We start from the raw sequence: 25,901 nt of genomic DNA, 5'->3' as shown, positions 1-25,901 counted from the left end.
GAAAACACACCATCATCAACGCAACATCAGACGAACATTGACTCCTCGAGTAAGTCCTTGGTTGCGCAGATTTTGGGTAAACTGTTTCTATAAAAATGGCCTCTGAGAATGTGGCTCTGCTATTGGGAATGCAGCCGTGATGGCAGACACACCCATGGAACTCCCATAACACGCCTATGGAACAGCCTCGTTTTTGAGAATACTATGGGCCACCTCCCTAACACCACCCAGGAACACCCATGGATCACAGTGGTCTGCTCAGGACCTTGCGATCGTGGAGACTCGTCTGCGTTTCACGCATGTACCATAGCAAATATCACTCAACTGCGTGAAACATCAGCTCAGCCTACAACTCTGTATCAGGCCCAAAATCCCCAATATTCCACAGTACTGTACAGTCAGGGATAGCTAAAAAGATCATGATTAGCTATTACACTATAACAATGAAATGAACAAAACAATGAAATGTAATAGAACCATAGCATGTTCTTTATAGATAGATGTAATCTACCTATCTTAAAACATTACTTAGGTACGCAAAGGTACATATATAATAATTATGGAGTGAAATAATTACTTTATGGCTTGTTTTTGTATCAAATATGACAACATTCCTGCAACATTTTCTCCCCAGTTATCCATTTGCTAATATTAATATTCTCGCATCATAGGCGCACAAACCTGTGACCACATATTGGGCCTGATTCCGATGTGGACAATTTTGCACAGTCCGTAGGCACTTAGATACCCATTGGTACAGTTTCAGAAACTTTTTTGCAAATGTTCACACAGCAAATTAGTAACAAGAAGTGTCAGATAATTTTTCTGTCTGCCTGATGGGGAGTATGGCCTGATTCAGGTCCGGCTGCTACTGAGTGTATTAATGCAGTCTTCCGATAATTGGAAACCTGTACATGCGGAGGACCCGTTCTGCAGTCTTGCTCACAGATCCCCCAAGCCGCAGCATGATTGGCGTCCTGCGGCGTTTGGGGGGCATGCCTGGCCAGCATTCTCGGAAGCATGCCCCCGTTTTTTCCGGGAGTGCCGAGGCGAGGGTCTGCATTGCTGGATGCAGATTTCCTGGCCTCACAAGCTGCCAGCCTGAGTAAGCGGAAGCTTACTCAGACTGGGTGGTGCTGCCACCAACGCGACCGATGTTGCGATGATGATCCCATACAGCGTCTACGGATGCTCCACTCCAATCGTTATTGCTGACAGGAGGCATCTCCTACCCTCTAACATGACCCGTTCCACCAAAATGCTTTGCTGCTGGACTTCCCATCTAATTTATGATTGCAAAAAGATATAAAAAACAAAAACAGCCGTAGTATCTGTGGGTTTAGAAGTGAATGTCACTCAGAACAGTTCTAAATATAACTGCAACATTTATTAACAAAAAATCCTGGAGTCCAGACCCCTAAACAAGTGATGGCTATAATAGTGTTCCTCAGTTAGGAAAGAGTTTCCATATGGGGTATATTAAGGATGGTGCACGCACTAGGTCAATATATATATAGGTGCCTCATACCGATCTTCCCCCATCCTGTGAGCACCGAATAGAAACACTTGCACTTTGTTTGACAGACTGAAATGGAGACTGTTGTTCCGGGTGTCACAGCCTGTGAGCGGCTTTACCAACAGCCTCACATTCATGTCTCCCATCCACCTGCGGAATTAACTTCTACCTGAAACCCTCTAAAATACATCGGTCACACGGACCCTCCAGAGCGGCTTCCCATCACCGCGTGAGTTCCCCACAGCTTGGGTTCAACACCAGAGCCAGCCATCTGTGGACGCGGTTTGCTGTACCGCTATTGCCGGATTTCCACTCAGCATCACACGGGACGGTACCATCACCTGTGCAGGTATTACCCAGCGCAGTGGAGCATTCACACAATACGTGTTTATTTGGAATTCTATTGCCCTAGTGCGAGCACCATCTTTAATATACCCCATATGGAAACTCTTTCCTAACTGAGGAACACTATTATAGCCATCACTTGTTTAGGGTCTGGACTCCAGGATCAATTGATTATTGAAGTACCATTGCTTGCTCATTTGAATTCACATTGTTACAATCCGTTATCATAGCTGCTATTTTTAATATTGTTTTTTCATGTGTTCATTTTGTCAATAAATGTTGCAGTTATATTTAGAACTGCTCTGAGTGACATTCACTTCTAAACCCTCAGATACTACAGCTGCTTTTGTTTTTTATATCCTGTTGTGGTGAGAGTGACTCTCTCACTCAGCTGTGTTGTATCTGGAAGGGTTATTTTAACTCCTCAGCACCTGTGCCTTTTTTCGTTTTTAATGTATGATTGCAGACACCTGTGTTGAACTAGGTAATTAATGAGACAGGTGTTTCACCACAGGTGTCTGCAATCATACATTACCTTGGAAGTCCAGGAGCAGAGCAATTTGTACTGGGTGGAATGGGTCATGTTGGAAGGTCAGGCATCTGCTTGCTATAGACGCCTCTGCAGTATCTCAAAGGTGCCTACGCACATGGCGATATTTTACCCAAACTGGCCGATTCTGATGCATCGGAACGACAGATTGTGTAAAATATGCCCAAATCGTGAGTCCCCACTCCCGATCACGATGCGCGTCCCCGCAGGTCGCACATCGCATCTTCAGATCTGCCGTGCTATAGGGCAGATCTGACAATCTGAAGTCACCATGCACTGGATAGTTTAGGAGGCACGATAGATCGTGTGTCAAATTGGCAGATTTTTTTCAGACCAAATCGTGCCCATGACTGCCGGGGAGAGTTCAGGGGAAATCGTACACAATTGTGAGCACATTGCTATGTGTGTACTAGGCACCTTAATATTTGCTGGACGGTAGCGCACAGAGGTTTCCTTACAGCTGTGGAATACTGTCCAGACCTGAATCAGGGCCTATATACACTGTCTGATCCGAACACAAATTCTGTCTGACGTGCTGGAAGATCTCTCATGCCGGGCAGAGCAATAATTGCTGCTAGGTCAGGACAGAAGCAATAATAAAATGCCATAGAATGCAGAAAAGAATTGCTCTAGCGTGCATTAGACCAGTGCTGACAAATAGGGACAGGTCCACCAACAAAAACTGGGACTGTACAGCTTTAATTTTATTTCCTTGGTGGGTGTGGTTTAACGATGACAATAAATTGCCAGATATATTATTACAGCTAAATACAGACTCGGTGTTTGCCAAACGTATGATTATGAATTAACAGAGACATGTTATATATAATTCTTCAGAGTTTGCCCACTAGTACCACACGGGGCAGGCTCCAGGCTGGCTCTGTGCCGGGAGCGCGCTCTCGCGGACGTATTGCCAATCAGAGAAGGAGTCCTTAGCGCTGAGTGACAAGCGCTACAGCTAATCACAAGGGAGGAGGCGTGGCCGGGCCTTAACGTGAGGAAGATGGGGGTCAAACTGGAGATTTTCAGGGTGAGTGTCCTTACTCCCTTGGAGGCGACGCTAGAGAGCTGGGTGCGCACTGTATTGGCAGTGACTGACCCCTACTCTGGTCATATGTCTGATATATCTGCCCTGTCCTGCATTTATACATTATATCCTCCTATGGCTGGTAATGATAGTACATGTTACCTAATGTCCAGAGACTGTCCCAATGCAAAATATATGGTGACAACACTGCTTAGTGGCCATGCTAGTGCATTAAGGATAGCATACTTACCTGCACTTATCCAGCAATGCCTGGGAATGGTGTGACTGTATACTGTATATATGCTGGCAGCTATGATCATGTAATGTTGCAGTGTTTGTGTGGTTGTTTCTTCCAATATCCATCCATACACACTCTTGTCCTGCTGTCCTACAACTAGAACATATAGATCCATATCAGAATGGAAGCCACCTGTTTCCTTCCTCTAACATAAATGCTGCACAACACATAAGACAGATATGGTGTCATGTCTTTAGTAGAAAAAAGAAACTGCAGTAAAAGGTTTGATCGCTCGTCTGTGCCGTAGGAAGCCCAACACAACCAGGTGCAATGTGCATTGACTTGCGGTGTTGCGCCTAGGTTTAGCGCATGTGTGGGTTTGCAGAGTTATATGCATATAATATAAGCGTATCTGCATGATATCAGGAGTTAAGCAGGACAGGTGCTCCGTGCTATGGGCCTGATTCAGACCCGGTCGCTATGAGCGTACGCTCGCACGATGCGTATGCCAAGGCATAAGCACGCCCACCATGCCTTAGCGAGCGGCCACTTTGTCTGAGCGTACGCCCAATCGCACAGGCAGAGCCGCCCACCAGCAACACGTCATCTCCAGGAAGTGTATTAAAACATTGGTACATCGAGCACCATCGGATGCTAACGCAGTGCTTGTGGTTGCTTTACCCTACCACAAGCATTGCGAGTAAATCAGTGTAAAAAAAAGGCAAGTGACGTGTACTATGACGCTGCCTGTTAATTATGCACGCCTCAAAAACGGCGTTAGAACACTCAGACACGCCTGCGTTTGCAAATCCTACCCACAGTTTTTACTGGACTGCCCCGTCACCACCCACAAAACGGCCTCTCCTGTCACTCTACCGGGCTGGCTGTGCTGGGTGAGCAAGCGGTCAATGAACGCATTGTGTAGTTCGTGCACTGCGATGCATGCGCAGATTAGCAAACATCGGCAATAGCGAGCGTATTCCAGATACCGTCCGGGTCTGAATCAGGCCCTATGTACAGACCATGTGTGCCTAGTATTGCAGAGCAGTGCACATAAATAGATTTCATTTTGCAGTGTGAGATTATTGAAATAGGAGATATGGGTAGAAAGGGCGCATTTTTAGCGGTGTAGAGGGGCACAAAGTCATAGCCATACTGTAAAAGGACTTGAATATTGCTCCAGCCTGGTAAGAACTGGGTCACACCCTTTGCTGTCTTTTGTGCCTTCCTATTGCACTCCAGCAGAGATAAGCATTTCTAAGCGTACTTTACCATCTGAAAAAAAAATGAAAGTAGACATGCAATAGTTCTGTGTGTAATTTATGCCATAAAATTCAGCGAACATCAGTATTTCAGGGGAAAAAATTTGAATCTAATGACAGCAGTGGGTCAGGCTTTGATGTGATGTTTAATTTTCATCTGTGATCTCTACAGATCTTCTTCTAGCACCTAGCAATAGGGTCACACAAAGATGGGTCAGATCCGATTATCTTGCCCCAGAAATTGAATGACATGCGTGGCCTGTTAGTGTTATTGGCAGATGACTATAATCATCTGCTAAATGACGAACGACGAACGATATTTCATGACATCATTCAGGGAGTGGATTTTTTTTAATGTTTCTATTCATTTTCATTAAAAAAATCGTTCGTCGTTTACCGCGACAGATATTTCTAATTATCTGTCAGTGATAAACGATAATTGACCAACATGTTGGAGAAACAAAAGACCCATATTGTCGGCCGCGGGAGTGCACATTTTTATCGTTCAGTGCCTATCCATTAGTAGATAAATTGAACGACTGAACGATAAATCGTTCATCGTTCAAATTTATCTGCTAATGGATAGGCCCCTTAAAACTGACCATACACCTTATGGTAATGTATGGGAACAAATGACACTAGATCATATGCTCCCAAACGCCAAAAACAGACAAAAATGGTCGTTTAGACAATTTGGTTACATCCATCTGATTTCACCAATTTGTCTGAACGACTATTTTTGTCTGTGTTCCAGTGATTGGGAGCAAATGATTGTTTGTAATTTGCTTCCATACATCACCAGATTTTTATTCCAACTCGCCAACTAGTTGTATGGTTGGACAAATAATCTGTAGGTGTATGGCCAGCTTTACAGACAAACCTTTGAGGCTGGCACTGCTGTTTCCTGTTTGTCACAGTCATTCTCATATTCTTCTATCTAGATGGCGATATATCTGACCTTCCCTGTGACCATGTTTTGGATCTCTAATCAACCAAAATACTTTGAAGAGTACATAGTGAAACGAAAGGTAAACCGACAATAAATGACCTTTCCATCCCACCAATGCCGCTACACACAGTAACAGATTTTGATGTTATAAATTAATAAATTTTCGTGTTCTAAGGGAGATCTGTATCAAACTTTCTAATGAGGACAGGTGGAGAATTTTCCCATAGCAGCCAATCAGCTTTTAGCTATCATGTAGCAGATATATTCTAAAAAGTGATAGCTAGAAGCTGATTGGTTGATATGGTCAACTTCCCCACTTGTCCACTTTATAAGGTCTGATATATCTCCAACAGTTTTAATTTGCCTTATGCACATGACATGACATTGCACATCAGTTACATCATTCTGGCTATAAGGTTCCATCAGATGTAGCACAGAGAATGTAATGTACACTTTGCAGGTCTCCACTGGTGAATGGTCACCTACCAGAAGGGGCGCCGAGAGGGGGGGGAGCGGGTACAGATTACCGGGGTCCGGCGCCGCCCCCCCACCCCCTCCCTCACAGCAGCCCAGCACACAGCGTGTGCTGAGCTGCAGTGGAGACTGCTCGTGGCTGCTGAGCAGCAGCCACGAGCAGTCTCCTGTGCCTGTGGGGGGGAGCGATCACACTGATCGCGCCCCCCCTAGCTTTGAGCAGGGCTGAGGGGGCTCAAAGTGCCCCCTCCCCAGCGCTGCTGAAAAACTTTTTTTTTTTTTGGGAAGGGGGCGTGGCCACGCCTCCCGTGGTTAGGCCACGCCCCCTATTACCCAGGCCCGCCGCGGCTCTCAGCGGGCCTGCCTACCAGGTGCTTTTACAATACCTAATTTTAACAGGACAACAATAATCAATAACTGCCAGCCAGCCAGAAAGGATGCTATCAAAGTACCGGGATGTATTAAAGAGCACCTGCATAGACAGGGACTCCAAAAGGAGCACGTCCCTACCATGTGCACGGAGTGAAGAGACCATCTCTTCACTCCTATGCCGGACTCTTGCACATGGGTGGTGTACATACCACGCGTGTGTGGCGGCCATTGCTGGGGGTTCTGGTGGAGCCCTCTCCCGGTAAATTTTTGCGATGTGTAGGCCCATAGGATACAGCAGCACTACGCTGCTTAAGATGGCGTAAACTGCGGCAACCAAGCTCTGGAATGCTTTGCATCCTAGTGCTTGGTAAATATGGTAAATCTGACAGCATCACATCCTCCATAGAAACAAGCCCGATGGTCTTGACCATCGCGACCATCATTTTGACCGCTCGCATTAGCTGTGGGTGGTCACCCACAGCTATGCGAGCGCTCTTAAATTCAGAGGGACCGCCCTGATTCAGAGTGAGCGCGTCCAGCTCTGAATCAGGGCCAGAGTGTGCTAGAAGCAACAGAGCAGAGAGCGACACCACAGGTTGTGACAGGTGCAGGGTGCTAATATGAACACTACTATGGAGGTTGTGGGTGCTGTCGGAAATAGAGGGATCGCAGCAGATATCCATAATACACCTGGGGGAAACTAAATATTTGTGGATTTTCCCCGTAGGTATTAGTTAATGCCGATTTCTGTTCGCATCTCAGGAGGGTGCAATTTGCTGGGTTACCTTGGGCAGTAATTGATTAGCTCCAGGCACTTAACCTGGGGACTAAAAGTACCACAGCTCTTTGAATCTGCGCCTAGATTACCTCACAGTGTTTGGATGCACTGATTTTTTTTTTCATCATATGCTCTTTTTTTTTTTTTTTTTTAAATGTACCTTGCAGAATATAATATAGACTTACAAGAGACTCTCTCACTCCAAGGAATCATCTCTAAGGCTACTACATCCTTTACTCTCCCTGCAGCTCATCCTTCTGTACATATTGCTGCCTCATTACTTTTCTCTCCTCTTACAAACACACATGAGCTTTTAACTTATCTTTACACATTGACAATAACATCCACAACCTGTCACCATACAAATCTTTCAGACAAATCCCACAACTATATTTATATGTCTCTCCTGCTGCTTCTATTAGCTGGTGACATATCACCAAATCCAAGCCCAACCCACATGCCACACCCACAATGAACTATAAATCCAGCTAACCTCATAAACATTGCGTGCCTCCCTTCACCCTCCAAGTCACTAAAATTTGCCTTATGGAATGCACGCTCTGTCTGCAACAAACTTACATCCATCCATGACCTCTTTATTTCAAATAACCTCAACCAATCTGGCAATAACAGAAACATGGCTCACACAATCAGACACTGTCTCCCCTGCTGCACTATCACATGGTAACCTACACTTCTCACACACCTCCAGGCCTGGTAATTGTAAAGAAGGTGGGGTAGGAATATTTACTCTCCCACAGGTACCTTCACTTACATTTACATCATTCGATCAGGACTTTCACCCCTTTCTCTCTGCGAGTTGCTGCTATCTATCGCCCACCTCAACTATTTCTGGAACATTTTTCTGCCTGGCTCCCTCACTTCCTATCCTCAGACATCTCCACCATCGTTATGGTTGATTTCAATATTCCCATTGACAGTCCACAATCTCCTCATGCCTCCAAACTACTCTCTGTAACCTCCTCTCTTCGCCTCTCCCAATCCTCTACTCATCAGGAGGGCCGCTGCCTTGATCTTGTATTAACCAGACACTGCTCTGTTTCTAATTTCACTAATGCTCCTTTCCCTCTCTCAGATCACAACCTTATCACCTGCACACTCTCCTCCATTACATCAACCACAGTGTCATTGAAATCAACCAATCCTAAAACCAGCAGAAATATTAATGCTATTAACTTTCAACAACTACCTCTCTACAATGATGACTCTTACCAATTTCTGCACTCACTTCTCCTGAGACTGCTGCATCACCCCTAAACCAGATTTTAAAAAAAGCCATCGATGAAGTAGCTCCAGTTACCCATCACACACCATGTAGACTTAGACGTCAACCGTGGCATTCTAACTTAACAAGGCATCTACAAAAACTCACACGTAAAGTAGAACGTCAGTGGCGAAAGTCTCGTACTCCATGTGACTTCCTCACATATAAGACTATCTACAACTCTTATCGTACTGCTCTCGAAGCTACCAAACAAACATATTTCCAATCTCTTATCGCTTCTCAAACCTCTAACCCCAAGCGACTTTTTAATACATTTAAACTGCTTCTTACCCCTCCCTCACCTGCTACTATCTGTGTGCATGATCTTGCTTCCTATTTTAATGACAAGATTGATAAGATCCGAAATTAAGTGGTGGGCTCTTCCTCAGGTAGTGACCTGCTCAATTCCCTACCTGAACCGTCTGGCACATTCTCTTCATTTGACCTCACAAACGAAGATGAAGTATCTACACTCTTCTCATCCTCCTACTCTATTACCTCTCCTCTTGATCCTATACCCTCACAAATCAGTAAAGCTCTGGCTCCTGTGGCCATCCCAACCCTAACTAAAATCTGTAAAATATCTGTCTTTACTGCTATTTTTCCATCACTGTTCAAGCTTGCAGTGATTACTCCCATTCTGAAAAACAAAATTTTGACCCTAACACTCTCTTACATTACCGTCCTATCTCCCAGCTCCCATACCCCTCCAAGCTACTTGAGAGACTTTCTACACCCGCCTCACACGCTTTCTAAACTCACACAACTTATTGGACCCACTTCAGTCTGGCTTTCGTTCCCAACACTCCACAGAGACAGCACTGACTAATGTAGTTAATGATCTGGTCACTGCCAAGGCTAAAGGCCATTACTCACTCCTAATTCTTCTAGATCTCTCTGCTGCTTTTGACACTGTTGACCACTCTCTTCTCATACAAACACTACAATCCCTAGGTTTTAAGGACCTTAAGCCCTTTCTTGGTTCTCTTAATACCTATCTGATTGATCTTTTACTATTCGTTTTTCTGATTCTGCCTCCTCTTCGCTACCTCTATCAGTTGAAGTATTGCAAGGCTCTGTCTTAGGTCCTTTGTTATTCTCAAGCTAAACCTCCTCTTTTGGCAAACGAATCCACTCTTTTGGATTCCAGTAACATCTGTATGCGGATCTACCTATCCTTCCCAGATTTATCACCATCTGTATTGATCCGTGTCACTGAATGTCTTTCTGTCATTTTATCTTGGATGTCATCTCGCCACCTCAAACTTAATATTTCTAAAACTGAATTAATCATATTTCCACCGGCCAATAACAGTAACAAACCTGATCTCTTTATCACTGTTGATAACTCGACAATCCACCCTGCCCCACAAGCTCGCTGCTGTGGTGTCATCCTTGACTCTGAACTGTCCTTTGTTTCTCACATTCAATCTGTCTCAAAATTATGCTACATACATCTAAAAACATCCAAAATTCGACCAAATCTCACACAAGACACTGCAAAAACTCTAATCCATTATTTCCCGCATTGACTATTGCAGTAGTCTCCTCACTGGTCTTCCCAAAAACAGGCTATCTCCATTACAATCCAATATGAATGCAGCTGCAAGGCTTATCTTCCTTTCCAAACGTTCATCGTCTGTTGCCCCGCTCTGTCAGTCCCTCCATTGGTTGCCGGTTTTCTACCATATTCAATACAAAATACTTTTACTTACACATAAGGCCATTAACCAAACCACACCAACATACATCTCTTCACTCATCTCAAAATATCTCCCAACCCGACCTCTTCGCTCAGCACAAGATCTGCGTCTCTCATCCCCACGCATTACTTGCTCCCATTCACGGTTACAGGACTTTCTTCGGGCTGCACCCAGTCTATGGAATGCCTTACCACACACAATAAGACTTACCTTTAGTCTCCAATCCTTCAAGCATTCCCTGAAAACTCACCTCTTCAGGCAAGTTAATCAGATTCCAGAACCGCCAACATAACCTTCATAGCTTCCATGTCTAATTACATCCCCTTTCACAGTCCACACATAACCTCACACACTGTCTTTCTTTCACATCCTTCTGATATTTGGCCAACATTGCTGTGTGACTGGATCATGCAGCCCACCAAGAAACTCTGCATTCTGGCTGGACCAAATTGCATACTGTATATAGCACCTATCATTGTGTATCAATGCCTATTTCCCTATAGATTGTAAGCTTGCGAGCTGGGCCTTCCTACCTATATATCTGTCTGTTATTACCCAGTTTTGTTCTATTAATGTTTCCAATTGTAAAGCATAACAGAATATGCTGCGCTATATAAGAAACTGTTAATAAATAATAATAAATTATAAAGAGACAGGACACATTGTGAGAGCATGTGTAAAATGTATTTAGCCTCACAATTGTATGGGAAGCTTTACATTATCTGAAAAACACAATGAGTAATAGTGAAGCAAAACCAGCAATATAAGACAATTTTCTATTATTGACACACCATTGCGGCATAGACAAGAATACAAGGAAAGTCTAGGAATGGCTAGAAATATTTGTGGTTGCAGTTCACAACTCTTCCTGTATGTGTCACTAGATCTACAGCAAATACTGTTTTGCACGAATACACATTTAACAGTTACAATCGAAACAGTCACAGAAACTCATACTAACAGATATAGAAAATGCTACGTTTTATTATTATTCTTCTCTCTTCCTTTGTTTTTCTAGAGAGAGATTTATCCCCCGGAGCCAACTGAACAGGTAATAACATCTTTACTGTGTGCATGGGGAGGATGCAACTGTGTTAGGAGGAGGCTGACACTGCAGTCTGTCATTCATTTACTGTCTCCGTACATGGACTGAGGGCCTGATTCAGACCCGCTCGCAAGTGGGTCGATGGTGGGGCACTGTGCGCGAGCCCTGGAGCGAGTGAGAAATTCACTCGCTCCGGGGCTCGCTACAAACGGGGCGGCTGCCAATGTTTATCGACAGCTCGCCCCGTTTTGTAGGCGAGTAGGGGGGCTGGCTGGTCAAACGGGGGCGTTCCTGAAGGAATGCCTGCCGTTTGAGGGCGGCCCTACTGACAGCACTCGTGATGTCAGTAGTGAGTATCCTGCTCTATTAGAGCAGGAAGCTCACTGGGGCTTGCTGTAACGAGACCCTACCACAAGGGTCTCGTCGTAAGCCCGATGGTCGTGACCATCACCTGGCCGCTCGCAAAAGCTGTCACCCACAGCTTAGCGAGTGGCCAGAAGGCCGGGTAAAAAAAAATAAAAGCAGCCGCCCTGATTCAGAGCGAGCGCTCACTTTTTGCGAGCCCCTCTGAATCAGGCCCTGTATTGGAACGGTGTGGGCTATCTAAGCATGGGTGAAATAGCCAGTTAAAACATTGTAGGCTGTGGCTATGTCTTATCCGCTAACCCTGTTAGCATGCAGATTACAGGTCCAGATAGAACTCTCTAAGCGGCAGTCATATGGATGCAAAAATTGCAGGCACACGGTATGTTTTATTATGCAGTAATGTGCCTATTTGTGAGCCTTACATCTACATAGACGAATACACCAACACACCGTTATACGTCCTCAGGTGCCTCAGTGCTGACTGAGCGGTATATGGGCAATGGTCAGCTACCTGTACCCAATCTGCATGAAAAAGATTTGATGGATTAACATGTGTGCGTTTCCATGGATAATCATTAACTACTATGGAGGGGACAGCTAGGTAGTTAAATTGAGGACTATTAATTGGGTGGGGAACTCCTTTTATAGCCATTGATTAACAAAACCATTGTTGTAGAAGATGAAGTACCAGACTCGTGTATGATTTGTAGCCTATCCTCTGTGTACCTGGGTGGGATGGGCAATGACAGTACAGTTGAAAAGAACACCTGACTTTTTCAAGTAAAAATGTTTGATCCCCTCCAGTGCTAGACGACTCTCCTGGTGGGCAGCAGTGTACCTGCGGCTCAGCCCCTCAATGAGGGGAGAGTGGCAGTGATGTAAGATACATAGCAGCCATCATTTCGTAGCCTCCTGCAGCCAGATGGCTCCAGTTACAGTATTGCAGGGAGGTCTCTGATATGAGCCTTTTTACTGAGGATGGCGACCACAGTTCTGCTATGTCCTTATAGTCATGGGAAGAACCAGGATTAACCCCTGTAATGAACCTGCTTTTATCTCTTGTCATGCAGAAGAGACAATTGGCGGAGTTGAAAGAGACAATGAGGCAGAGAAGAGAGCAGCAGCTAATGGAGGATTAGAGCACCCTGCAACACATGCTGCTCCTGGTGTTCCCATTGCTTATATATGGGCTCTGCCCCGATGTATATGGACATGTGTTCTGAACACAGATGTATATGATTGCATGTGGTGTCCTCATGTTTAAAACTACAAATGTAAAAATTAAAATTGTGTTTTGTAAATAATGCATTTGTCTATTAATACTTTAATATACATATCTAACATAGCCTGACCCTCTTCTGTCATTGCTGAACCTTACATTATACATGGATCACTAATCACGTAAAAGGTGGTAATATAACCTAACAAAACTCTGATTCATCCTCTTATCATCTCCCACCTTGACTACTACAACTTCCTCCACCATTTGCCTCATCTCTGGAATCCACTTCTCACTCCCGCCTACAAGATGATTACTGATTTTTCTCTTTATTAGATCTTTACCTGTTCCCATTGATCCTGCCCTAACTCATACTGCTTATCCACTTAGGTCCCGGTTCTGACCCCAGATATGGAACATAGGGCCCGATTCAGACCCGCTCGCTAGGCTGCGTTCACACGTAGCCTACCAATGTTTGCAATGTGCGCATGTGTATAAGACGCAGTGCGCGTGCGCAAACTAGTCCATGCGATTGGGAAGTGTTCACACCCTGCACATAGCTGCCTCACTAGAATGAGTGACAGGACGAGCCGTTTGTGGGTGGTAACGGGTTGGTCGATGGAAACTGAGGTGTGGTGGTGCGAACACAGGCGTGTCCGTGTCTTAACGCCGTTTCAAAGGCGTGCATAATTAAGACGCAGCGTCATAATACACGTGACATGGCTGAATTACACACTGCAGTGCTTGCGGTAGGGTATGGTCAGCCACAAGTGCTGTGTATGGGTCCGATGTTACAGATTGTTTCATACACTTCCTGGAGATGACATGTATTACGAAGGGAAAGTGGGCGTCTTATGACAGCCTGGTGGGCATCTATATACACACTGCGATCGTACGCCAAGACCTAGTGCCATTTTGCCATGCGATCGCCGGATTTGCATACTTTGACAGCTGCGTGCAAACGCATCTAGCGAGCGGGTCTGAATCGGGCCCATAGCTCCAAACCGGCTCAAACCCAGGACAGACCCCTTTTCCACTGCGTCCGGGAATAACCCATATCGGCAGAATGCAGCTCTCCCCGTGCTGTAAACAGGTCCCTTTTACACTGAGCCTTACCTGGGTCCTTCTCTGCTCGCTAGCAGGGTTGGCTTCTCAGGTGACTGGACCAGGTGGAGCTGTGCAATATCCTTGGATTTTGAGGTTAGTGCATGGAAAAGGGATATGATAAACCCTCACTATCCCAGTCTACACACTGAGCCCCTCATCCCCCTGGGCTCACCTGTGATACTTTCAATCAGCATATAAGCTCTCTAATCAGCAAGACCCACATTACCCTTTGTTTTCATGTATGCATTTATTTTGGCAACCTTGATTGTCCCTGATTTATGTATGTTCTGTTTCCCCCTCTGTCCATCGTTACAGGTGACTGTGGCTCCTTACATATTAACAATGATAATATATCTCCCTGCTGTCTAAATAACCAGATAGGGGGAAATGTATTAAACCCTGACAAATGGAGAAGTTGCACATAGCAACCAATCAGCTTCTGGCTAGCATTTATAAAGTCCATTTTATAAAATGATAGGCAGAAACTGATTGGTTGCTATGGGAAACTTCTCCACCTGTTCACTTGTCTGAAGATGCTGATAATCTACTTCAGGGATTGCCAAACTCTGGGACTGATTAAGCTTTGGAAATAGAGTGAGATTTAGCACTTAACTGATCATCTTGGTGAAACCATGCTGCACTGCAGGTGGGGCAGATTTAAAATGTGCAGAGAGATTTAGATGTGGTAGGGAGGTGTCCAAACTGACATCTAAAGTGCAGTGTAATAATAAAGCTGTGCAGTATTTGTGAGCTACATGCAAAAGCAGCCAGTATTTACACTACATGGAAAAAAAATTATGTATTTACACCCCTTCCATTGCAACATGGTTTGTCCAGGTACACAGGGCCTGATTCAGAGACGGACGGTCTGAACGAGCGCTCGCTCTGAATCAGGGTTTTTTTTTTTTTTGTTCGGCCTCCTGGCCGCTTGCATAGCTGTGGGAGACCACCCACAGCTATTGCGAGCGGCCAGGTTGATTGTCGCGATGGTCAATACCATCGCGATCATTGGGCTTGCGCCGAGACCCTTGTGGTAGGGTCTCTAATAGACCCGGAAGCTCTCCCACTGATATCACTGGTGATTTCAGTGGGGTCGCCCCAAACAGCAGAAGTGCAGAAGACGTTCCTTCGGGAATGCCTCTGTTTGGCCAGCCACCCCCCCTGCCCGACTACCACACGGGGCGAGCGGTCAATCACCATCGACAGCTCGCCCTCTTTGGTGCGAGACCCGGAGCGACGGAGCACCCGTCGCTATCCGGGTCTCGCGCATGCGCACGACGGGAGCCGACTCCATCGTACGCATGCCCAGTGGGCAAACATCGACCCGGTTGCGAGCGCTCAGCACTTGCGACCGGGTCTGAATCAGGCCCACAGTTAAGTGCTAATTCTCACTCTATTCCCAAAGCTGAATCAGGCCATCTGTTCTCAAGAATCCCTAACAGCTCCCCTTATCCAGACCGCCGAGCTGCGGCACAGGTGTAGTTATTACTAGCTGTCCCATTATAAAGATGTGCTGCGTTACTTCCTGACACATTCTGAAGATCCACAGGTGGTCTGGAAAACATGGACTGTTGTCCTGGGACCAAGTTTGGCAACCCCTGCTCTATTGGATCATTCAAAGTGAGCGCCGCAGCATGTGCCATTGTTTTACGCTATGAACCCTCCTGCGTCCACTCTATTCTCAACACATGCGTACTGTTGGCAATCTTTTTATTATGCTCATTGAGCTGTATTTGCAGCGCAGCGTAAGGTGTGTTCATTGGTTTGTCCACTTGATCTTCAGCTGCTTCTACAGTTCAAGGATAGTCTTAATATGTACGGTTTACTGTCTTTCAAGTCATGTGCAATTACAGTACCATTCATTCTGTATTGGGGTTTTGTATTTTTTTTTTTTTTTTTTAACATGCATGAATGCGGACACCACTTAACCGATTGGGATGAAACCAACGTGAGGTGGTCCAATTGGATCCTGGCCATGTTTTAGGGGAGTTAGGGTATTGGTTAGACCTCTCGGTGTATGCTGGGCAGAACTTTGACCCAGGGGTCTGTTCTGGGCCTTCCACTGGATGGATTTGGATGAAAACTTCACAGAGGGTAGGGCAATTGGTCTGGGATGTCTATTGGAGTGGTTGGGGTCCCAGTCGGACCTCACGGCGAATCTCTCCCTCAACTTGGGCAAAAGTTTTGAGAATGACACAAGTATTGGTTTTCACAAAGTCTGCTGCTATACTTTTTACGATGGCAATTTGCATATACTCCAGAATGTCATGAAGAGTGATCAGATGAATTGCAATTAATTGCAAAGTCCCTCTTTGCCATGACAATGAACTTAAACCCCAAAACATAATTTCCACTGCATTTCAGCCCTGCCACAAAAGGACCAGCTGGCATCATGTCAGTGATTCTCTCGTTAACACAGGTGAGAGTGTTGACGAGGACAAGGTTGGAGATCACTCTGTCATACTGATTGAGTTAGAATTACGGACTGGAAGCTTTAAACGGAGGGTGGAGCTTGAAATCATTGTTCTTCCTCTGTTAACCATGGTTACCTGCAAGGAAACACGTGCAGTCATCATTGCTTTGCACAAAAAGGGCTTCACAGGCAAGGATATTGCTGCAAGTAAAGGTGCATACACGTAACTATTTTGTAACCAACGATTATCTGTCATTTTCCCTTGAAAAGTGAACGATTTTTTGAAGTGTAATGAACGATTTTTACAGCTATGAACGAAAAATGTTCCTTCCCTTACTGAAAATCGTTATGTTGGTCAGTCTGAAATGAACTACAAACAGGAGCGCGCTTGAACGATTTTCGTATATTGTTATAACTCAGGAACTGAACGATTTTTTGAAAGATAACGACGTAGTTATAGTTAAATCGTTCAAAAAATTGTTACTTGTGTACGCACCTTAAGATTGCACCTAATTCAACCATTTATTGGTTCATGAAGAACTTCAAGGAGAGAGGTTCAATAGTTGTGAAGAAGGCTTCAGGGCACCCAAGAATGTCCAGCAAGCGCCAGGGCCGTCTCCTAAAGTTGATTCAGTTGCAGGGTCGGGGCACCACCAGTGCAGAGCTTGCTCAGGAATGTCAGCAGGCAGGTGTAAGTGCATCTTCACTCACAGTGAGGCAAAGACTTTTGGAGGAGGGCCTGGTATCAAGAAGGGCCCCCCCCCCCAACTCTCCCTTAGTGATCTCCCCCCAAACCTAACCCCACTAGACTCCCTAATCCTAAACCCCCCCCACTGCGCGGCTAACGCTAAGGGCGCCCTGGACTTACCTTCGTTTGGGATGCCATCCTTGGTGTTGGAATAATTTTAGGCATCGGTATTTTGACGCCTATCAAATCCCTAGCCGGCATTCCGGATTGTGAGCGGTGGTCTTGCTGCCGTCGGTCACATGACTACATACTTAATAACACCATCTGAAGATGGTATGATCCAGGCTTTTCTGATTGCATGACTCCTCCTCTGCTCTGACAGGCAGAGCAGGAAGCCGGCCCCTGTGATCAGCTTTGTGGTCTAAATAAGCCACAAGCTGACCACTAAAAAAAAAAAAATTGTTAAAAACCCCCCAACACTTACCTGCAGCCCGGGACCGGTGATCAATGCTCCGGTGAGGTCCTCTGGTGCTCCTGTCAGCTGGTCTCCGAGCTCCTGTACTGTGACCCCGGTCAGCTGCTGCATAAAGGGCCAATTTAACACAGCCAATCCGCATCTGAGATCCAGACTGTGATAATATGCTCCTCTGTGAGAAATGTTTACAAAAGGAATCCTCAGTGATCCATAGTTTAGTCATGAAGAGTTAAATTAATGGGGCTCGTATTATATGAAAGATTAAAAAATAGATTTGGATGAAGGGTCTGGGAATAATAGTGGGCTATTCGGGGAGATAACAAGGGGGTGGTAAAACCCATGCGTGTGTGCAGTGGCGAAGCAACGGTCCCCGCAGACCCCTGGGGGGGGTTGCGGGGACGCGACACTGGTGGAGGAGGCGGCAGATGACAAGCGGCTGAAGTGTGTAATGCTCCAGACACAGACCAGCCCATGCTCAGCCCTGTCAGTGCGACTCTGGCGCTGGGAGAAGGGATGTGACAGCTGGGCCGCTGACCGGTGTGGGCAGGGACAAGAGGAGGACCGGGGCAGACTGAGCGTCTCCTGGGACAGATCCCCTCCCCAACAACTCATCTTGTCGCTGCTGTAGTCTGCACTGGCAGCCTGGTGATGGCCGGAGCCAGGTGTATAGTAGTCAGGCGGCCGGTGCGCTAATCCTAGCAATGGCTTTTACATGCCCAGTGCCTCCTCCTCACAGCACCGCACGGACGAGCAGGAATACCTCTAGGCCTATGAGGACATGCTGGAGAGATACAAAGGTACTGGCTCAGGGCGTTGGGGAGAAGGGCACCAGGCACCTAAAATAGTCGAAGCCAGCTGCAAGTGTCAATTACTGCAGATAAGGCAGCAGCGTATATGGGCACACACACATATGCCAGGGCACTACTGTATACCATGGCTGTCTCATGTGTGATTCCACTGCCCTGTGTGCTGCCTTCCAGCAGTCTATGGAGGGGCTCCTATCAGTCTCTAGGTGAGTAATAGGGGTATTAGTAGTAGGGGTAGATGGAGAGTGGTCTCTAGAAGAGGTGAGGAGTCTGTAGGTGAGTGGGGAGGGGTGTTCCAGAAACCTTTTTGGCAGGGGGATGCAAAATGTATAGTTACGCCACTGCGTGTGTATACAGAGCCACTGGAGGCCATAATAAGAGGGAGACCAGCCAAAGCGCTGGTGCAAATTTGATGCTGCCACTCCTGCTGCGCCAATGGCGCCGCTAAGGACGGAAATGCACTGTAGTAAAGACGCTGCAAGTTTGCGTCTCTGTCATTCCACAACCTGACCTTACATAAGCATAAAGATAAGACCATATGTGTCCACCTTATGATGTTTTAATAGAATCCATCCAAAAACCCAGATTCTGCAGCAGCGATATATTACCTGGTCTCTGCCACCCCCAGCCTCTTGCTTATTTATTCCCAAGCAAGGAGATGAGAACATACAAACTCCACACAGTTAGGGTCCTGGCCAGGGTCGAGTTCATGACCCCAATACAATAGCAGGCCAGCTATGTAACTGGCCGCAGTAACGGTGTGTACTGTGTATATGAATGAATGAGGCAGGTGTATTGCTCCATTAGTGTCACAGACGAGCCAGCCAATGCCCAGGCCACAGCGGCTACGCCATACGTCACGTGACCACGTCTGTGCAGCCCGGGAAGGTTTTTGTAAACAACCACGTCATTGGCTGACTACCGCCCTCCCCTAACAACCACGCCTCCTCCCCTTAGCAACGGACTTCCTGCACCTCCCGTGATGTTGCGAGGGATCGTGACGTCTCAACGCGGAAGTCGCCAAAGTTTCGGGGGACCGTAATCTGGCGACGGCAGTGGGATAACGAAACATGGCGCCGACCGGGCTGAAGGCGGTGGTCGGAGAGAGTAAGTGTACCGTGCGTACGAGAGTTTCTCATCGGGAAGTTACCCGGCTCTGCGCAGGACCAGTCATAGCGGTTTCAGCTTTTCATACCGGCTGTGAGCTGAACATGGCAGCTTAGCCTGTGTCAGTGTGACGTCACCCAGTCGCAGGACGTCATGGGTCATAATAGGAAGTGACGTCATGTAGTAGATCTGATTTAGGACTGCCATCAAAGTTTAGGGCTACAGATTTCTATGTGTGCTCTATATCGGACTATAGGCTACTGAACAGGTATATACTTAGATTATCATTATCCTTTAATTATATAGCGCCACAAGGGTTCCGCAGCGCCTAACAAAGTTCATAAATAAATGAGCAAGCAACAAGTGAGTTACAGTACAATACAATACAATACAATGCAGGACAAGGTTTATGTACATTGCTGCATTAGTGATCATTACACTCAAGCAACAGGGCGTAAGCAATTGTGAGGAGTCGATGACAGGATAAGTAAAGGTGCGTACACACGGGACGATTTGTTCCATGAACGAAATCGTCCCGTGTGTCCCCGGCAGGGGTGTGCTCAGTGTTGTTAACAACACTGAACGACATCAAGAACGATTTTGTTCAGTGCCGGGTTCCCTCCCTCATCCCCCAAACATGTTCAACCGGACATTATCGTCAGGTTGGACGGGAGGTTCGGGCGATGAACGGCAACTGCAAATGGGACGTCGTTATCGTTCAGTCATCCAAAAAAATCAACCCGTGTGTACACACCTTAAGGAGAAGCACAAGAGGGTAGAGGGCACTGCCCTTGAGAGCTTACATTCTGCTGTGTGCACAGCACTATCCAGTATGCTGTGTATATAATTTTATAATATAGTCCCCTCCTGCTTCATTTTAAGATTGAGATGCAGATTTTGATTTTCAGCATCGTCTAGTTGGTAACATTATGTTGTTTTTGACTAAACAGGGCTCTCCCTACTTCATGTCTGTTCTCTGTATGCCCGCTTCTACCCACTGTGTTTTATACTGCAATTTTATTTGTGGGAGCTATACTGCTATGTTCAATTTATGCATCCAGACTACGGGCCTGATTCAGCTAGTGCACTGCTGAACGCAGATTCCCGATGTTTGGGAATCTGCGCAGGCACCAGACACGTTCTGCGCATGTGTAGAATGGGTCTGCGAGTACGCTTGCAGACTGTCAATGATTGATAGTCTGCTGCTGTTTGGGGGCGGCGACAGCCTCCGTTACCCGAAACAGTGGCGTGTCGCCGCTGTTGGGGGGAGGGAAGAGGCCAGGATCCCCGTCGGGTGACAGATTTCCTGACCTCTTCCTGTAAACTGCGACGGCCGGCTGCGGTACTCTATGGGTCAACGCAGCCGGCCGATTGTACGCAGATTAACCGATGCTGCGTTAAACAACGGAGCTCGATTAAGTAATGCACAGGAGGTGTGATGCCTTCTGCTGCATTACCATATCTGCAAGGATCGCAATTGCAAAGCTGCCTGCGTGCATACATGCTATATCTATAGCCTGCGTGCAACTTTGCAATTACAATCCTTACAGAATCAGGCCCAATGTTTTTGTTCTGTGCTACTTGTCATTGTACCTGTGCAGCTCATACTTCTATTTGTACAACTCTTGTTATTCTGCTAAATTTGTACTTTTGTCTTTGTCTGTTGACTGGTTAACGCTGCTGATGATCCGTTGCAAAGTATAGATTTAGTGCATCACTTTTTGTTTGGTAGCCAACTGCCTTTTGTGCTGCCCATCAATATGCGTATACTGGACTCGGTGATTATCGGGCCTATTCATCAAAACTAAAATTTCTCTGGAGGTAATTAGGTTTAGAACTTGCATGGAGTTCTACCTAATTACCGGAGGAATTTATCATTCCTCCTCTCCATAACTATCTATTCCGAAAAGCTGTCATTTTTGCAATGACAGCTTTTCAGGAAATAGTTTTCCCTGCCTGCTATAACTTACCGCAGCTGTAGTAAGAACTGCGCTTGCGCTGTTACATCCGTAAAAGCAGTGCATGCGCAGCACTGCCTACAGCTGCGGTAACTCTGTGTGCCAGCCCCCCCCCCACCGCTCACCTCCCCCCCCTGTCCTCGACTTACCTGCCCGCTGCAGCCGCCTCTGGCTCCGTCTGCTGTCCTGACACTGTGTTCTCCAGGCAGAACACAGTAAACGTTTTTGTTTTTTTGTCTAAACTTTACTGTGTTCTACCTGGAGAACATGTGTCAGAACAGCCACAGGAGCCAGAGGAGAGGCCAGGGAGCGGAGGAGGACCTGCCCACGCTGACATAGGTAAGTGTCACCTACTATACGCTACTTCACAGTGGCGGGTAGTAACTCCATCAAATTCCGAAAATACATAATTTTTGGAATTTGATGAATAGCATAATTTCCATAGCCCTGTACTAATGTATGGGGAGTGTGGAAATTAACGCAGGCGGACTTAACCAGGAGATATCAGTGATATCTCCTGTGTTAAGTGTCTTCATGAATACTAAAATAATGGTAATTAAGGAAAATGTCCTTAAAAACGTTATTGTAGTGTTGATGAATAGGCCCCTATATCTGCATTGCATGTGAGCCCCCAGAATGATCTGTGCATTACATGCCACTGGATTTATCACTGCATTATATACTAGCCACATGAATGATCCTCTAACCCAGTGGTTCCCAAACTTTTTTGAAACACGGCACCCTAGAGTATCAGCATTTTTTCCATGGCACCCTTGGACCAAAGATTTCTTAATGAGAAATTCAGCAAAAATTAAATGAAGTAAATAGTGCTTCTATGTCACCCTTAGGTTCAGTTATGTGGTAGTTGTCAGGGCTGTGCTTCTTTTTGTCCACATATTTTTTAAAAGGCAGTTGGTTTTGCCTATCACACTGAGTAAAAATCATTTTATTTGGTACTGGACCACAAACCAGAGGCACCCATGTAAGTGCCCGGAGGCACCCCAGGATGCCACAGCACCCAGTTTGGGAACCACTGCTCTAACCCCTAAGTGGCTGCTCTAGTTGTCAGGATCAGTGGGAGCCACAAAGAAAATATTTGAATGCAACATTCAGCCAGTGAGCTGTCAGGGTACAGCCCTTTACGGAGTCATTTAAACCCTGTTATCCAAATTTCATCTACCTCTTTGCTGACACATTTTTTTTATTCAATGATTTCTAGGGGGAGTTACAGTTGTCCTTAGATCATGTCACAGACGAGATCCAGAGTCTTCATTTTCCCTGACTGTCCCGTACTTCACTCACTGTGGTTGCAGTATCAGTAGTTGTTCTTATCCTGTATGCTTTGTATTGAATTATGATATATGCAAAGTGGTCAGGTCATGTTTCATAGGTGTAGTGTCTTACACCTGTATTAACCAGAGATCTACAAGGTATTTGGGAGCTTGGAATTCCCACGGCAGCCAGGAAACAGGTTGCCTAAGGCTGGCATAGAATATTTGACCATGTCTAATAGGTAATGTTAGGTAGGTTCTGTGATATAGTAATCAGTCGTGTATGCCTAAAGGTCCTCCAAGGTGAATGGTAAAGTACATTTCTCATCTTCCTATGTTCCAGTTTAGATGGGACAGTCCTGTTTCTAGGAGACTGTACAGTGTCCCGACTGCCAGGATATTTATCCTGATTGCTGGACCTGTTGGTAGATACCTCCACTGGTGCACGTGGCAATACAGAGTTCTTGGTATTTTTTTTTTTATTTAAATGGACTGTGTTGGAGATGACATAGTGCCTTAAAAGTACTAGGCCTGCCCTAGGGCATGTGATGAGTGCACACACTGTCCTGATTTTGGGAGGTATTAACAGAGTAATTGTCTTACATTTGTTTGCTGTTGGAACGTATTTGTTTGCTTAGGAAACCATCAATGTGCATGCTGCAATATTTCTGTCCTTTTTATCATTACTATGTTGAGCATTCAAATTTTATACAGCTCTTAACACATATGGTTTCAGTTTGTTCTCTTACGAAAGTTCTAATCAATTCTTTAATACCTGGTATGAAGGGAGACAATGTGACTTATTAGGGGTCACAAAGGGCTGACTCTGGGATTGGGGTGTATGGCATATCTCCATTTTTGCTTTGGTGCATTTTATTATTGGGCAACTCCGCCTTGTGCTGTGTCCTACACTACCAGGTTTATACGTGTAGGTAATCTGCTCATCTGGTTACATATAACCTAGCAGTCTTATTTCTACCTAAATATGACTCCTGGCTACTGTTGTCCATTGAAGGGCTAGCCATCGATGGTTAATGGTTGGCACACGGAAACCTTGGTGTTTGAACCATCCATAAATCGCAAGCGCACATGCACAAATGAAAGGGAAACTGTATGCTGGCCATACACCTGCACGACCAGCATAAGATCATTGGGAAAAGTCATTGAAATTACATGAATGGATGCGCAATGCATGGCATGCACAAAATACATGGTACGATCTGCACACGATACGATGGATAATATGGGCTGCACATCTGATCATATGATCCGTTTTAGGAGCTGCGGGAGTGCGCATCGGATCATATCCTACTCCAAAAATACACGATTTCTACAAGATTAATCGTAAGACTCGTTGAAAATCGGGCAATCGGTCCGAAATCGTGCAGGTGTATGGCCAGCAAAAGTGAATCATTGGCTCCCTGCCATTGAATGGGTAAACCATCAACATCTGGTGAAAAACATTGATGGTTGCCAACCATCGACCATTATGGACAACCCTACTCCTACGTCATAACTGTAGCAGAAAATAATTTTCTGGTTTGATTTATATATTTGCTCCAACGATATCAAATGTTGTCCTGCAGTCTTGTGCTAGAGATATTCATGGAAATATTAATACTGTAGATTTTTAACCCCAAAAAGAAATGATCAGTGTCATAAGAAAAGTGTTAAGCTGGTTGCACGCTTAAAATCCATGTGTTACACCTGGTTAACAAGCATCGGGCTGTGTGTCTAATTGACCACACACACGTGAGAGGCCTCCTACATGTCACAGATGCACATAAAGTGATGGGTATGGGAGTGGTGGCTTATAGCCAAGGGGTTTATCCATTTCTCCTATATCATCCTTACTTGCTGACTCTCCTGGCTTGTGTAGGAGATTCCCAAAAGAGAGGCTGTGAGAGTCTGGCAATCTCCCTGAGGCTGAGACACAGCGATTCATCCTTTGATGCATCTCACTCTACTTTTTTTTGTAGCTTAATCAAGGGAGGAGAACACTGTGAGCCTTATCTAGGCTTATCCAATCTACTATTGGCTGGTTAAAGCCAATACTGAATATGCCCAATCTCGTCTGATCTTGGAAGCTATACAGTATTGGGCCCGATTAGTACTTGGACGGGTGACCACCAGGGAATATTGGGTGTTGTAGGTAATATTTAGGAGCAGAACGGGACTAAGTGTATAATAGCAGGGACATAAGTGATTACATTTGATTTGGTTTATGTTGATTTCAGGATCACCATGGGTACAAAACTCCTGTATGATGTGAATAAATAATCTAGAATTTATAGGAGCACGATTACCCAGAATTATTTTGAATATTTATTTCGCCATATCCATTTATTCTATTAAAATGAGGAAATCTGCAGCTTTTTTATAATTACTAATAAAGGTTACATTTTATTAAATTTGATTTAAGAGTGCCCCAACAACTAGCCCTTCTTGGCTCTTTGTTTTTTGTATATGGTTAAAGCACACGTCAGAAGTCTTCTCCAGGGTCAGGCATCAGTGCTACATTATCAGTGCCGTGTGTGGACATAAGAATGCATGCAGATCCAGGGACTGGTGTTGGTGAACATGGGAATGCAGAACATTTTCTCAGTTTCATGTTAGGATTTGGCATTCACCAGCATTTCACTCACTCCCGCCTTATCCTCTATTGGCTCTTGTCTAGGTTTGTGCAGTGTTCTAATCTCTCTCATGGTCCTTGACGTCCCATAAATATTTTGAAAGTGAAAATTCAAAGCCCTCCTCCGCTGAACTAGTGGACTAGTCCCTGTAAGGCCACAGCGTCCTGACTTCCTTCACATTTACCACCCATGGCCTTATTTCCAAGTCCCACTGCTTGCTGTTCTTTTTCATCATCCTCTTGCTGACATTTGTGTGGATGTTCTCACAATCGGACCCATGTGACCCATCACCTTCAATGACATTTCAAAAATGA

The 25,901-nt window shown here is 45.5% G+C and overlaps 3 protein-coding genes across 5 annotated transcripts in view; 2 read left to right on the top strand and 1 right to left on the bottom strand.

Moving 5' to 3' along the window:
- The window catches only part of RETN (resistin), a 39,215-nt gene extending 19,893 nt beyond the window's left edge, over positions 1-19,322 (bottom strand). The window contains exon 1 of one of the 3 annotated variants that reach the window (XM_088480378.1): positions 19,227-19,322. The gene's annotated coding sequence lies outside the window, so the exon portion shown is untranslated. Of the gene's footprint in view, positions 1-2,828; positions 2,997-14,245; positions 14,391-19,226 lie in introns of those variants that run through there. The other 2 variants (XM_088480376.1, XM_088480377.1) reach the window with 2 other exon arrangements.
- Positions 3,291-13,214, top strand: PET100 (PET100 cytochrome c oxidase chaperone). The gene is made up of 4 exons (XM_088480379.1): positions 3,291-3,441; positions 5,880-5,966; positions 11,518-11,550; positions 12,981-13,214. Exons 1-4 carry the CDS (start codon positions 3,415-3,417, stop codon positions 13,047-13,049), a joined length of 216 nt encoding a protein of 71 aa, XP_088336505.1. The 5' UTR covers positions 3,291-3,414; the 3' UTR covers positions 13,050-13,214.
- Positions 19,323-19,555: 233 nt separating the features above from the next.
- The window catches only part of STXBP2 (syntaxin binding protein 2), a 47,687-nt gene continuing 41,341 nt past the window's right edge, over positions 19,556-25,901 (top strand). Inside the window, exon 1 of the mRNA XM_088480375.1 lies at positions 19,556-19,725. Coding sequence (XP_088336501.1) covers positions 19,689-19,725 — 37 coding nt within the window. The 5' untranslated portion in view covers positions 19,556-19,688. The remainder of the gene's footprint in view (positions 19,726-25,901) is intronic.

This window comes from Taudactylus pleione, unplaced genomic scaffold (genome assembly GCF_031769625.1).
Source record: "Taudactylus pleione unplaced genomic scaffold, aTauple2 ptg000253l, whole genome shotgun sequence".
NCBI lineage: Eukaryota > Metazoa > Chordata > Amphibia > Anura > Myobatrachidae > Taudactylus > Taudactylus pleione.
Note: the sequence above shows the minus strand (reverse complement) of the source record. Positions and strands in the feature narration are given on the sequence as shown.